Raw genomic sequence first — 14,097 nt, forward strand, 5'->3', positions numbered from 1 at the left:
ATAATAATAAAAGTCCTCAAGTATGTTGGCAGCCAATATCTCTATTTTTTGCCTTCATAAAATTTCATAACCTGAATTACTATTATTTGCATCTTAGCTTACAAAATATAACTGCCCAGTCTTATAACTGGTAGCTTGTTTTCTCTGTTTTGCTGTTAATACTCTTTACAAAACAATCTTTAACTCTTCAGTCTTTAAGAAGTCTAATATCTTATTGTGTATATATTTTCCCTATTTATTTGTAGTAGAGAAAGACATTCTCTAATTTGTTAGGTACAGTCTGGGAAATTGGTGGCGGTTTGAGTTCTTACCTTTAGTAACTCTAGGGTGACCAGATGTCCTGATTTTATAGAGACAGTCCTGATTTTTGGGTCTTTTTCTTATATAGGCTCCTATTACCCCAAACCCCCTGTCCCGATTTTTCACACTTGCTCTCTAAGTAACCCAGGAAAAGAGTGTGTGATTTATCTTGATTTTTGACAATCTGAAATGACTAATTGAATAAAAAGACAGTGTTGTGAAAAGTATTTATCATTAAACTTCATTAGAGTTTCCTAACATAGTGTAAGAGAGAGATCCATAACAAGAAAAGATTATTCTTTTGTTTTCAGCTGTTTCATTTTGTAAATATTTCAAAGTAAAATATTCCCAATTTTGTAATCTGCCAAAGTTTCAAATTTTAAATTATGTTGAGTTTGCAACAAATCTTTTGTTTCGGAATGCTTTTGTGTGTTCTGAAATGGCCTTATCTGAGCTCAAATATATAATACTTGTGTGTATAGATGTTTAAAAAAATACATAATGTGGAAATTAATTTAGAAAATCTAATTATTTAGGAGATAGCTATTCAGCATTTTAATAGTGTAGGTCTTCAAAAATTCTCAGGTGATGGCATCTAAGTTTAATATTTTGTAAAGGAGTGGTCATTTGATCTCTGAAGAATTTGGTAGTTCAGTTGTGGATAGTGAAGACACTCTAACAATATCAGTTTTTTTTCTGACCTAACCTAGTTGTACGTTTTAAAGGTGTAGGTAGTGGATTGCTGCTGGTCAGGAAAAATTATTTTGCATTGATCTATTTTTTCTTGCAAGGCACTTGAGAGAGAAGACAACAATAGCAGTAACATCCAAAGGGTACTATGGGTTGGAAGATGAGAAAGGAACAGCATGCACTTCAACAAGGCGTCGTTCCACACCTCGCAGTTTAGCAGGCTTGACAGCAGGCATTTTTGAGTCCATAATGGTTCAGGTTCTGAGACAAGAAGAACAACAGAGAGCAAAAGAAGAAAAGAGGTAAAAGGAAAAAGTAAATTCTTTTGTAGTCTTGCCTTTCCATTTCTCAAATGTTTCTCTTCTGGAAGACCAAATGCATCACCCGTTGTTTGTGGTACAGAGTTCACTTTTGAACCCTGGACTACAATATAGTTAAGAACACAATTACATCATGGTGATTGCCACTGTCACAGAACCCATGAATTTTGCCATATATTTGAATTTGAGACTGAAAGGTCACCACTGTCATGGAACCATTTTGCCATTTATATGAACCCCCGTGACCACACGTTAGCAATTTGTTAGTTTTGCATCAGTCTAGTTCTCAGTGAAAAAAGGGCCAGATCTAAGGAAACTGACCTATAATTAATGTGCAGCAGATGGTCAGTGCTTACTAATGAACTGTTCATGTTGACCCTGCTACTGCACAGTAACAGGTCATAAGTCTGCCTTGATCAGCTGCTGTGCATTAACAGGTGATTAGTTCACCTTGACTGAGTCTCATTTCAAAGAGGACTAGATCAAAGTGAACTAACAAACTGTTAATGTGTGACAGCAGGTTACTGTGACCATAGTGTGAAATTCTGTTGCAGTTTTTTACTGTGCCATGAATTACATATAATTTTACCATTACGAAATGGTATCCGCAAAGCTCTAGTTAATCTTAATTCCCTTTTGTTTGTTGGAAAATTTCCCAAACACTGTAATGGTGTAAGTGATTTTAAAACTGCTGATATTTTAATATCAGGAAATTTGTAATAGCATTTGAAAGTGAGAATGCAGTAGTCTATGGACATATTCCTTGTTTGCTCAATCCTGATTTACCATACTTCCCCTATGACCATTTTTTGTCATTAGCAGAACTATAAGCAGTCACTACTGAAGTGCAGAAAACAAATAACTTGAAACGTTCTTAGTCCACACTTGTTGAAATAAAAAACTACATATACAGTTTAGTCTAGAGCAACACATTCCTTAATTCAATACATTTTGAGAATAGTTTTATTCATCCTGATACCAGTAGCATATAATCAATCACCATTTTTATTCTTTGTATGGTGTGTATATGTCCATTTATATGTTCTGTATAGGATGTTTTAAAGTATTGTTCAATAAATATTTCATTCTGTGGAGCACTTTAAAAGAGATCCACTTATGGACTGTCTCCTATCAATCCCAAACTTATCCCACAATATTCTTTTTCTGTTCTGGGGCTCTGTGAACTATGTTTGAGGATCATTCTTACAAGAACTGTATGTTGATAGGGCATATCGCTTGTTCTCCTTTTCATTTTTCATAATGTGTAGTTCAAGGTCGTAGTATCCACGTCCATTTAGAAAATAGTGGAAAGGGAGAACTTACTTATTAAATCCGAAGTCGTCTTAGGGAACCTATTTCTGTGTTATCCTTCTCCTCCAGATATGGAAACAGTAGTATGGAAAGGAACTAGGCTAGAGATCTGCAGGTAATTTCATGGATCTTGGCTCATGAACCTTCATGATGCCACTGCATAGTTTCCAAGTCTCTTCTCCAGATCCATCAATGGCAGCATGACCATTGAGCTACCCATGCTGGAATTGGCTGACATCTATTTCATGTGACTTTTTTGTGGGGACCACTATTAGGAGAAACTAATGAAGCATCAAACAACATTAACTTCCATGGTTGTTTAGTCCCCATTTCTGCCTCCTTGGGAGTAGAGCATGCCATGTCAAGCAGCTGTTCTCTGACTCTCTTAACTTCTTGGGTAGTTAAGGTTGATGTGGTGTTTTTGTTTATAAACACCAGTTTTGGGCCTTAAATCTCTGAGGGCAAGTCTACACTACAAAATTAAGTTGACTTAAGTTACATCGATGTACCGCCACCGGAATAAGTAAATTGCTTTTTCATGTCTACTGTATACTTCTTGTGTCAGCAGTGCCTCACCAGGAGTGCTTAGATTGATTTAAGTGTCAGTGTGGGGCATTGTGGAACGGTTTTTGAAGCAACAGTTGATTTAAGCAACTCGGTGTCTACACTGACATTGAGTCAACCTAACCACATCAATCTATGCGCTTCACCTCTTATGGTGGAGGAGTTTCGTAAGTGTAGTGGGCGAGTTACATCAGTGGGAGCTACATCGTAGTGTAGATGCTTACAGAGTTAGGTTGACATAAGGCAGCTTACATCAACCTATCTCTTAAGGTGAAAGCACTGCAGAAAAAACATACTAAAAAAATAAAACCTGCATGCATGTTAATAACCTTACCAGAGATCCTCCTCCTCCTCCTCCTCCCCCTACATCTCCAGTAGGGGCTCTTGTAGGAGTCACTCCTTCAAACCCCACCGTGGAGTTTTTCTGTGGTTACAAGTTAATAATGGCTTCAGCTCGGAACAAGCAGATCATCCTGTTTCTTCATGCAGCTTGGACCTTTTTCTCCAACCTTCAGGAACAAGTAACCAGCAGACAGTGGTTCTTTCTTCAATGTGTAGTATCAAAAACTTCGGTTTTTGAATAACTGAAGATGGGGTGGAAGGAATTTGCATTCAACTCCCTCTAGATATTTCCCAGGAAATCCACTTCATATGTATTGTCCTTCAGAAGACCATTCTGTCTGCCATGTTGTTCAGTATAGTTTTTTTGATAATTCATGTCCACAATAATATATAATCTTTACATTTAATAAGATGGACTCCAAAGATACTAAAACTTAATTCAGTAGGGTTTTCCCAGGATATTACTACATCTGCTACTTATCCATGTAAACAGCAATCACATCAAGAAAAAGAGTGCTAGATGGGAAATACTTTGTTTAAAGCTGCTAATTCATCTAAAATACAATTTAATAACATTAAAGATAATTGATATTTTTTCCGAAAGATTAATCAGTCTTTTTCAAATCACAAAAAATTAGTTTGCCATCCTTTTCCCCCATGCAATGTTAAATATGCTAATAAAGAACATTCATGGTGTTTTAAAAAAAAAAACAACAAAAAAAAAAAAACTGGATGCCTGAAGAATGCTGAAGGTCTACTTGAGCGGGATTCAGCTAGCCATTGTTGCTGGTTATTTCATTTCATTAAAGGTGTGAAAGGAATGAAATTGTCTAAATCTGTTATCACAAGATGGATCAGATGTTGTGTGTCAGAAATATAATAATCTATGGATTATCCTACTTATTAGGCATTAATATATTTGGTCTTATTTTGGGCAGAAAGAACCTTTCCTTCAGTGAAAGAAATATGTAAAGTAGCAGCTTGGTTTTTCATTTGTGATTGCATTTACAGGTGTCTTTGGATGCATCTTTTGGGAGATGAGTACACTAGGCTGATAAGTTTCTCTTGTTTTCTAAGGTTATATTCCTACCATTCCTGTTGGTGATTCTTTGTTACTTCCCACTTCGAATGTATTCACAGATAAGCCACGAGAGAGGAAAAAATGACCATTTCTTGCCTGCTCATTTCTTTTCTGAATGGCATGTTCACCCAATCTGAAAAGCACCCCTTGAAGAACCAGTGGGTGTGAACATATTTAATAGAATGTTTATTTACAGTAGTTTATTTTACTTTATTGAAATTGACATTTTTGTGTTCTTGTTACACTAGCATCAAATTTATTATATTTTGTTTAGCAATTGTGTATATATACACATAATAACATCTGACTATTTTTAATAGTCTCCTTGTGTTCAGTTTTCTCCATCTTCCTGATTGTATGGATTATCAGTTCCACGTTGTGGGAGCTTTGTAAGACCCCATTGACTGCTTGCTTGAATTAAGAATAAAAGTTGTAAAACTGGGTTTAGTGATGTAGAGCCAGATTTTCAAAGGTATTTAGGCACCTACTGGAATAATCCCACTAGGCACCTGTCTGCATTTTAGACACCTAATATTTTTTCAAAATCTGACCTTCAGCTTGTCATGGTACAATTCCCCACTCTGAACCTTAGCGTCCAAAAGATGGGGTACCAGCATGAATTCCTCTAAGCTCAATCACCAGCTTAGAACCTGTAGCGCTGCCACCAACCAGGAATTCCAGTGCCTGGTACACTCTGGTCCCCCCAAAACCTGGCCCGGGGACCCCCAAGACCCAGTCCCTCTGGATCTTAACACAAGGAAAGTAAACCCTTTCCCTCACTGTTGCCTCTCCCAGACTTCCCCTCCCTGGGTTACCCTGGAAGATCACTGTGATTCAAACTCCTTGAATCTTAAAACAGAGGAAAATTTACCTTCCCTCCTCCTTCTCTCTTCCCCTCCCAGATTCTCCCTGAGAGAGACAGTAATCCTAACACAGAGAGAAATTAACCTTTCTCTCCCTCTTCCCTCCTTTCTCCCCACCAATTCCCTGGTGAATCCAGACCCAGTCCCCTGGGGTCTCACCAGAATAAAAAAAAAAAATCAGGTTCTTAAACAAGAAACTTTTAATTAAAGAGAGAAAAACAGTAAAAATTAGCTTTGTAAATTTAAAATGGAATAGGTACAGGGTCTTTCAGCTATAGACACTGGGAACACCCTCCCAGCCTAAGTATACAAGTACAAATTAAAATCTTTTCAGCAAAATGCCAATTTGAACTCCTTTCAGCCAAATACACATTTGCAAATAAAGAAAACAAACATAAGCCTAACTCACTTTATCTACCTAGTACTTACTATTTTGAATCTATAAGAACCTGTATCAGGGAGATTGGAGAGAAACCTGGTTGCACATCTGGTCCCTCTGAGTCCCCAGAGTGAACAACAACCAAAACTAACAGCACAGCACAAAAACTTCCCTCCCTCCAGATTTGAAAGTATCCTGTCCTCTGATTGGTCCTGTGGTCAGGTGACAGCCAGGCTTACTGAACTTGTTAACCCTTTACAGTCAAAGGGATATAAAGTACTTCTGTGCTATTAACTTTTCTTATCTGTTTATGACACAGCCATTTTATAGAAAATTACATTTAAAAAAACCTCAACCCTGTGTTAAAAGAATGTAATTTAGATTGCAAAGTGAAGCACTCAAAAATTCAGGAATGACAGAATTAGGTTTGGCAACACAACCTTAATTCTGAGCCCATGGGTCCTTTCTGTATACTGAAAGAGGCAGGGGTCTTCTGGAAAAATATTGTACACCTCTATCCTGATATAACACGACCTGATATAACATGAATTCTGCTATAAAACGGTAAAGCAGTGCTCCAGAGGGGGCGAGGCTATGCACTCCAGTGGGTCAAAGCAAGTTTGATATAACGCAGTTTCACCTATAACGCGGTAAGTGTTTTTTGTTTTTTTTTTTGGCTCCCGAGGACAGTATTCTATCGAGGTAGATTTATATTTGATCATGTAATTGAAGACTCTGTCATAAGGTAAATGAACAAGGTGGCAGAATTAACGTGGTGTAGTCAACCATAATTCTAGCATTTCATAACTATTGAGTGCATGATTGAGCAACCTAAATAATGTTTAACATAGTAATATTGAATATAATTTCCTAATTTGTATTTTTAAAGAACAAATATGTCCAACAAAATGTATTATGTGCAACTGTAACATGCATGGGGCCTGGGCATGGCACATGTATGTTATGCCCACCTGCACTATGTACCCGTTTAAGGGCTGTGCATAACTGGGCCCTATCTGACTGTACACAAGTTGCAATCAATAAATAGCAAAAGAATAAATTAGTTTTTTAATAGCTTTCTGTCATACTCTGTTACTTTTAAAAGTAGCAAGTAAATAATTTTCAGAGAGTATGATTTTTTTTCACAAATACTTTGCTTTCTTAATTTGTTTCAGATATATTCACCATCCAGCAGTTATTTTTGTTTATTTCAAATAGTTAAAATTTTGAAAGTTCTCTCTCCACAGAAAGCAGAAGAGTAGTCTTTAAGTGCAAGACCCAAAATTGATAAGTTCATATGTCCACTAAAATTCAGCTAGAGCACTTATTCAGTATAAATCCAGTTGAAGTCAGTGTGAATTTTTGCTTGTCTAAGGAATGTAGGATTCCACTATAAGAAGAGGAAATCTATTTATGACGCCTTATTGGACATGTCATTCAGAGAAAAATGTTCAGATCAGATATTTTTATTAGTCAGATAATACGTAGTATCGTTTTGTTGCAGTCACTCTTTACAGTGATTTCATCATGTCAATGTTTTGACATTACCAAATGTACAGTACTTTCTATTATTACCAATGTGATTTGCAGGTAAAAATAAAAAATACAGACTCCCTTTTAAATGTTACTTTACACACAAATCACACACCAAGTATTGAAATCATGTTTTGATTTCTAGTTTCTCTTTCCAAACTAGATATGCAATACTGGAGATAAAATATGACCACAGCAAAAGATTGTATGATAAAATGAAATGTTAGAAAATATGGAAAGACTTTGTGCAATAAATGTTTATTAAATGATGTAGATTCATTCTCAACAACAGGTTTTAAAAACAATAAAATCTACACTAGTTGTATGGGTTTTTGGCCTCATACCTGTATCGCATCTGCCCAGTAGTTTGTGTCCAAGGACACGGCAGTTGATGCCAAGAGACAGCAGGGCAGGGAGTTCCAGCCCAGCCCCCTTCCTGGGAGTCCCCAGTGGGCATGGTCTGAAATCCATGGCCCAGGGAAGGGGTGTGTGTGTGTGTCTTTCTCCCCTCCCTTCCCCAGGCTCCTAAATCAGCTGCGGCATAGCAAATCATTTCTCTCTGGGACATCATGAATGGGGGCAGTAGATACTAATGTGTGAGACTGGGGAGGAGCCACCCTGGAGCAGCCCTCCCTACACCGTATTCTCCCGGCTGCCCCCCAGAACCTCTCCTAAACACTGTAGCTCAGTCACGCACAATCCCTCCCATATACACTCCTTACTGCACACTCTACCCCCCCCCCCGCCCCGCTCACCCCTCACTTGCCTTTCTTTTAGGAAAGCATCTGGAGGACAAAAATGTAATGTTCAGTGGAGTTTGTAGTCCCCTCAGTACAAAAAATAATTATTATTATTGAGGGAATATTGATACCTATACATTTCACCAATGCAGTACTAATTGCATGAATGTTTTACTAATTACTTTAACTACTTTAAAAAATATTTTCAAAGTTGTATTGAATAAATAATCAGAACAGTAAAATAAAAAAACCTTAAATGTGCTTTTTCCTACTTATATAGGGAAAATATTTATATAGCCAAATTTACTACTTATATTCTGCATGGGTGTGGCTGCATGCGATCTTTGGCTGTCATTTCAACATCTTTAATAAATTAATGATTGGTTTTGGTTATTAACAGCTATTCCTAGTGACAGGCCCCCTTCACCATCTGCTAAAGCTGACCATTCCCTTCCCAGTGGCCACCCTGACACTCCCATTTCCAAGGTGCAGAAACCCTTTTGGTCCCGCCTTTTTTCAAGCCCATGGCTCTGATATACAGAACTTACCTGTACATCTATTTCAATGTAGAGTTCACATATTCAAATAAACACACTACCGTATGTTAGAGTATTTAGCTGCTTGGGAGGAAATAAGGCATTTGAAAGCCGCCTTATACAGTTGCAAAGGAACAGCAGGCTTCTTGCAGGTGGATGAGAGGTTTAGGAGTGCGTGGCAATTGAGTGGGTGTTGAGCACTTAACTTTTTTTACTTTCTTTTTTTCTATTCTATTGCCCTACCCTCAGGAAATTAACTGAGAAACCCTATGTTAGTACAATATTGAAGTATAACATTTCAGTGGACAAAAGTTAGAAAATGTAGACCTGAAGGTTCCCAATTAATTCAGACACCTTTGTACATGTGTGTTTGTTAATGGCATATATTTTTACATCTTAACAGAGGCAGTCCTCGAACTTAGGACACAATTGGTTCACGAAAATCGTATCCTAAGTCAAAACGTTGTAACTCAGAACCACAGTACACTCCATTGCTGGGACCGAGTGTCGTAAAGTTGAAACCAGTTGTTGTAAGTTGAATAGGGGTCAACCCAGAAACGTTGCAAGTGCTGTTCATAGTAAGTCAAATGTTGTAAAGTCGAGGACTGCCTGTAATTGCTAACCCTGAAATATAATGCAGGACAGGTACAGCTCACTTTACTCTTGCAAGTAGTCCTGTTTACTTCAATGGGCTTAATCATCCAAGTCAAGCAAGCTTTGGCCTTATATGTATAATGTGGCTGAATTAACCCTGATGTGGGAACATCAACTTTTGATTTTACTGAAGATTTTTAATTTAAATTCTTTAGTATTGCGTTAATATATCTTTCTGCATTTAATAGATACATAAATAACACATATCCAACAATATAGTATTAGGAAACTTCATCTTGGGGATCAATTACAAACCATTTGAACTTTCCTCACGATTTGTCAGATGAAACTTGCATTGGAATTACATTTTGATATCACATATTTGTCTGTAGTTCTTGCACATTCATAAATACATATAGCATACTTACTCTGTGAAAAGTGCCAGTCTGAGGTATATTTCTCCCTCTTTGCAACAAAGATGCAGTCTGAACTAGGCTATTAATGCAATACATAGACATAAATCTGCCACTTTATACATTTTTATGTATACTTTAGAGGCTAGTACTTAATAGTTTTCTGTTATCAAATGGAGTCAGTGTTTGGTTGGGTCTTTTTGCTTAATTGGGAGGAGTTAATTCTTTGAATTTATATTTTATATTCAGTTGTGTGTTGAGAGGGAGAATTGGGGCAAGCAGTTTGAAAATAAGATAATAGGAACTGCAATATTGGATCAGACCAGAGATTGGGCTAGCTCAGTATCCTTGTTTCTAACAATGGTCAGTATCAGATGCTTCAAAGGGAAAGTGTAAGAAACTCTGTAATATGCGCTTCTGGAATAACTTTTCCGTGGGGAAAAATTCTTCCTAAACCTATAAGTTAGAGTCTAGTGTATGCCCTCAAACAAGAAGGTTTATACCCCCATTCAAATTTAAAAAAAAATCTTTCTTTACTATCCATACATATGTCCATTTCTTCTTTGAAACCTGCTGCCTTTTGGTCTCTATCCTATCTTCTGGCAATTAGTTCCATAGGCCAGTTTTGTGTGCAGTGAAAACATTTCCTTCAATCAGTTTTAATTTTGTTGCCTTTGCATTTAATTGAATGTACCTGTGTACTTGCATTATGAAAAAGGTAAATAGAAGTGCCCTGTCTTCTCTATGCTAGTTATTATTTTGTATACATCTCTCAAATTCCCTCTTATTAGTGTGTTGTCTAAAGTAGCTTTAGTCTTTTCAACCTCTCCACTGAATTTTTTCTGGGTAGGTCTCTATTTATATCACCGGCCTCTGAATACACACTATTTCTGCTGTATCCTAGTTGATGTGGCACTAGAACTGAATACATTATTCCAGCTGAGGGCATACCATTTATAAATGTAATATTATTTTTTCTCTGTGTTTGTTTTTCCATCTCATTCTTTATGCATCCTAACCTTTTATTTGCTCTTTTAAACCCATATTGCACATTGGTTAATAAAACACACGTGGAAAAACGATGTATACATTAGAATACCTTTTGTTAAGCGTGTGTATTTATGTATAAATCAGAAAGATGTTAAATGAAAACAAGAGACAAGATAGCTGTGAAGTCACAGTACAGCAGTGTGAGGGTAAAATCTCCAGGAGTTTTGCAGTTCAATAGGATTTTAATTGGATACTTGATGAGAAGACAGTGTCTGCCGATAAAAGGGCTGTAGAAGTGTTATTGGGGGAATACCTGATGGTATCTGCCAAGATTTTTCTTATCCCTCACCTCTTTTTCCAATTGACAGTTGATTGAAGTATAGGTAAGGTATAATCACCTACACTTTCCCATTCTGAGTACTGATGTGTTATGTAATCCATATTAAAGACAAACTGAATTCTGATTTTACGTGCTGTGTTCTTTGTTGCTTTAAACAAAGTATATTTGTTTTTCATTCTGTATTTCTGACTTTTCTCCACTTTTTTTTTTTTTTTTTTTTAAGGTAAATCACATCTGAATTTTTGTGAAATTTCTTTTATTTCAATAGGCTACGAGAGCAAGAACGAAAAGAGGCAGAAGAAGCTAGTCAGAAAGAAATAGAAGAATGGGAAAAGTCACTTTTAGCTGAAGCAGCACCTACAAGGATGGAGACCATGTGGGAAATTCCAGCTATTGGTCATTTCCTTTGTTTAGCACAACAGATTCTAAACTTGCCTGAAATAGTCTTCTACGAATTGGAACGTTGTCTTCTAATGCCTCAGTGTAATGCTTTTTTATCCAAAATAATGACTTCTTTGTTAAGTCCTCCTCATCGCAGGTCTACCTTGCATCGAAGACCAACTCTTCCTTACAGGACTTGGGAAGCAGCACTTAGGCAGAAAGTGCAACAGTGGTACACTGTTGTAGGGCAAACTGACAACCCTGATGGCTGTGCAGAAAAGCTTGGGCTGTGCCCTCAGTTTTTTAAAGTCCTTGGGGAAGTTAATCCTTTGGCGGGAAAACCATTTCATGAGCTCCCTTTCTACCAAAAAGTTTGGTTGCTAAAAGGCCTCTGTGACTTTGTATATGAAACACAAAAAGATGTTCAAGATGCTGTGCTTGGGCAGCCTATCCATGAGTGCAGGGAAGTGATCCTTGGTTATGATTTCTTGGAGAATGCCTATGTTCATTTTCCACAGTTCTGTGGTGCTGATGTACGGATTTACAAACAGAAGCCTTTTCAAGCCCCTGCATTTCCAGCTCCGCCCATCAAAGTAAAAAAAGTACCACGGATTAAATTGGAGAAAGTGAAATGTGAGTATGCCAGCAAAAGCAATGGGGAAGTCAGATTTGGTGGTAGAGAAGAGTGGCTACCTCACTGTAAGATAGAAGCAGGGAAAAGTATGGATTCTCTTGTTTGTTGTCCAGCAAAAATTCACTTGGATAGCTTCAGTATCACCACAGAAAAAGAAATGAAACCCAACTGTGAAATTAAAATGCATAAAACCTGTGACAAAAAAAACCCTGGCTGCTGTAAAGAGAACCAAGAGAAGCCAATTAGTCCAGGAGAAATTGTTGGCTTTGGGGAACCTCTCAGCCCAGGAGAAATCAGGGTTCTAGAAAATGGAGAGAGAGATCACAAAGCTTCCCTAATAAAAACTGAGCTCAGCCCATTAAAAACAAATACCCTTAAAACCTGCCAAGTACATGTGAATGGGAGTCATAGCAACAATCCAGACATGAAATGCCACAAAGTTACTAGAGAAATGATTTTGGAAAATTCACTATGGAATAATAAGAAACTAAAACGTACTAAGATGCGGGCGAAAAAGAAGAAAAAGAAAAAAAAGAAACTGAAAGACATTTTGAATGCACATCTGCAGAGAAAGCGTGATGACCTGCAAAGAAAGCGTGAGATTCATCCTCACTCATTCAAAACTTACAAACCTGAGATCCAGAATAAGTTGTTTATCATAAAAAAGAAAGCAAAACACAAGAAGCAGAAATCTGGTAAGTTGATTTTATTATACGCCACTACCTTGATATAACGCCACCCGATATAACACGAATTTGGATGTAACGCGGTAAAGCAGTGCTCCGGGGTGATGGGCTGCACACTCCAGTGGATCAAAGCAAGTTCAATATAACATGGTTTCACCTAGAACGCGGTAAGATTTTTTTGGCTCCCAAGGACAGCGTTATGTCGAGGTAGAGGTGTACTAAAAATGAGAGAGAAGGTGATAGTGGAGTGTTCTTAAAATAGACTTTGTAGCTGTATTTGTTATATTTTATTTTGTGAATGGGAACAGTAACATATATTTTACATTTCTGATATTAAGAGTTTCACATCCAATATATGGTATGCACAGAGCAGGTCCATCAGTTGATAAAATTTGACAAAAGATGATTAATGTGCAGAGTTTTCAGGGTAGCCTGTAGTGAGTGTAGTTTTCAGGGAGGCTTTTCACTTGATGCAGAAAGCATCTGAGGCTATATCTACACGTATGGTAGCGTACAGACGCCACATGCCCCCTAGCACAAGTAAAATAGCAGCATGGTATTTAAAGGGGTATAAATTTTGCAAGCTGTTTTACATAGTGCTGCCGTACTTGTATTGTCAAACTCTTTAGCAAGGTGATCATCACTAGCAGTGCTCTCAGAAATATTAATTGTTTTTTAGAGAAATGATTTTACAAACTCTCTTCCCATGTGTACATAGTGAAATGTTTTCTACATTTTGAACATTCAGATTGTTGGACTGAGCAAAGTGCCTGACCTTCCATCAGTTTAAAATCAATGGAAATTATGCTATTGACTTCAAAGGGAGCAGGAGCAGGCCCTTAAATTATTCTTTCTGGTTTTTTTTTTTTTACTAACTATTGTTACAAATGCAATTTTTAATATGATAACTTGATTACTATGACCAAGATCAGGGAAAAATTGCCATTTTCAGTTGGTTCACATTGTATATCTTATATATAGTGGATTGAGCACTAAAAATCTTGCTATCACAAATTCCTCCCCTGTGTTAGCTGCTATAGCTGTAATTTGATGCCCAATTTTTGTAACATACTAACTTTTCATTTTGTTTTAATGCTTAAAACATAAACAACATTGTCTTAAGGCAACTTCATGAACTAGGATCAGCTGTCAAATGAGTCTGTAGATAGTTGTAATTTATTTGATTCTATTTTAAGGACTTCTTTATTTCTACTAATCTTTAGGTATACTTTGTGTACCAAGCATGTTATATTGTGAGAGCCTGTTATAACAGAAATGAGTGTGCTAGGCTGCAAATTTTAAAAAAATAAAAGTGGGAAATGAAATATTATATTAGTCATAAAATGAGCTTCTGTAACTAAGTAGTAAATCTAGCAGTAAACTAATGGAAATACCTGGTT

At 37.0% G+C, this 14,097-nt stretch overlaps 1 protein-coding gene across 4 annotated transcripts in view; it reads left to right on the plus strand.

Annotated features, from left to right (window-relative positions):
- Nucleotides 1-14,097, plus strand: part of KIAA2026 (KIAA2026 ortholog) — an 83,365-nt gene that overhangs the window by 15,890 nt on the left and 53,378 nt on the right. For 2 of the 4 annotated variants that reach the window (XM_050942948.1, XM_050942949.1), the window contains exons 2-3: nt 1,092-1,292; nt 11,265-12,706. In XM_050942948.1, the coding sequence (XP_050798905.1) occupies nt 1,092-1,292; nt 11,265-12,706 (1,643 nt within the window). Of the gene's footprint in view, nt 1-1,091; nt 1,293-9,077; nt 9,190-11,264; nt 12,707-14,097 lie in introns of those variants that run through there. The other 2 variants (XM_050942951.1, XM_050942950.1) reach the window with 2 other exon arrangements.

The sequence above is a fragment of the Gopherus flavomarginatus genome, chromosome 3, assembly GCF_025201925.1.
Source record: "Gopherus flavomarginatus isolate rGopFla2 chromosome 3, rGopFla2.mat.asm, whole genome shotgun sequence".
In the NCBI taxonomy this organism is placed as follows: Eukaryota; Metazoa; Chordata; order Testudines; family Testudinidae; genus Gopherus; species Gopherus flavomarginatus.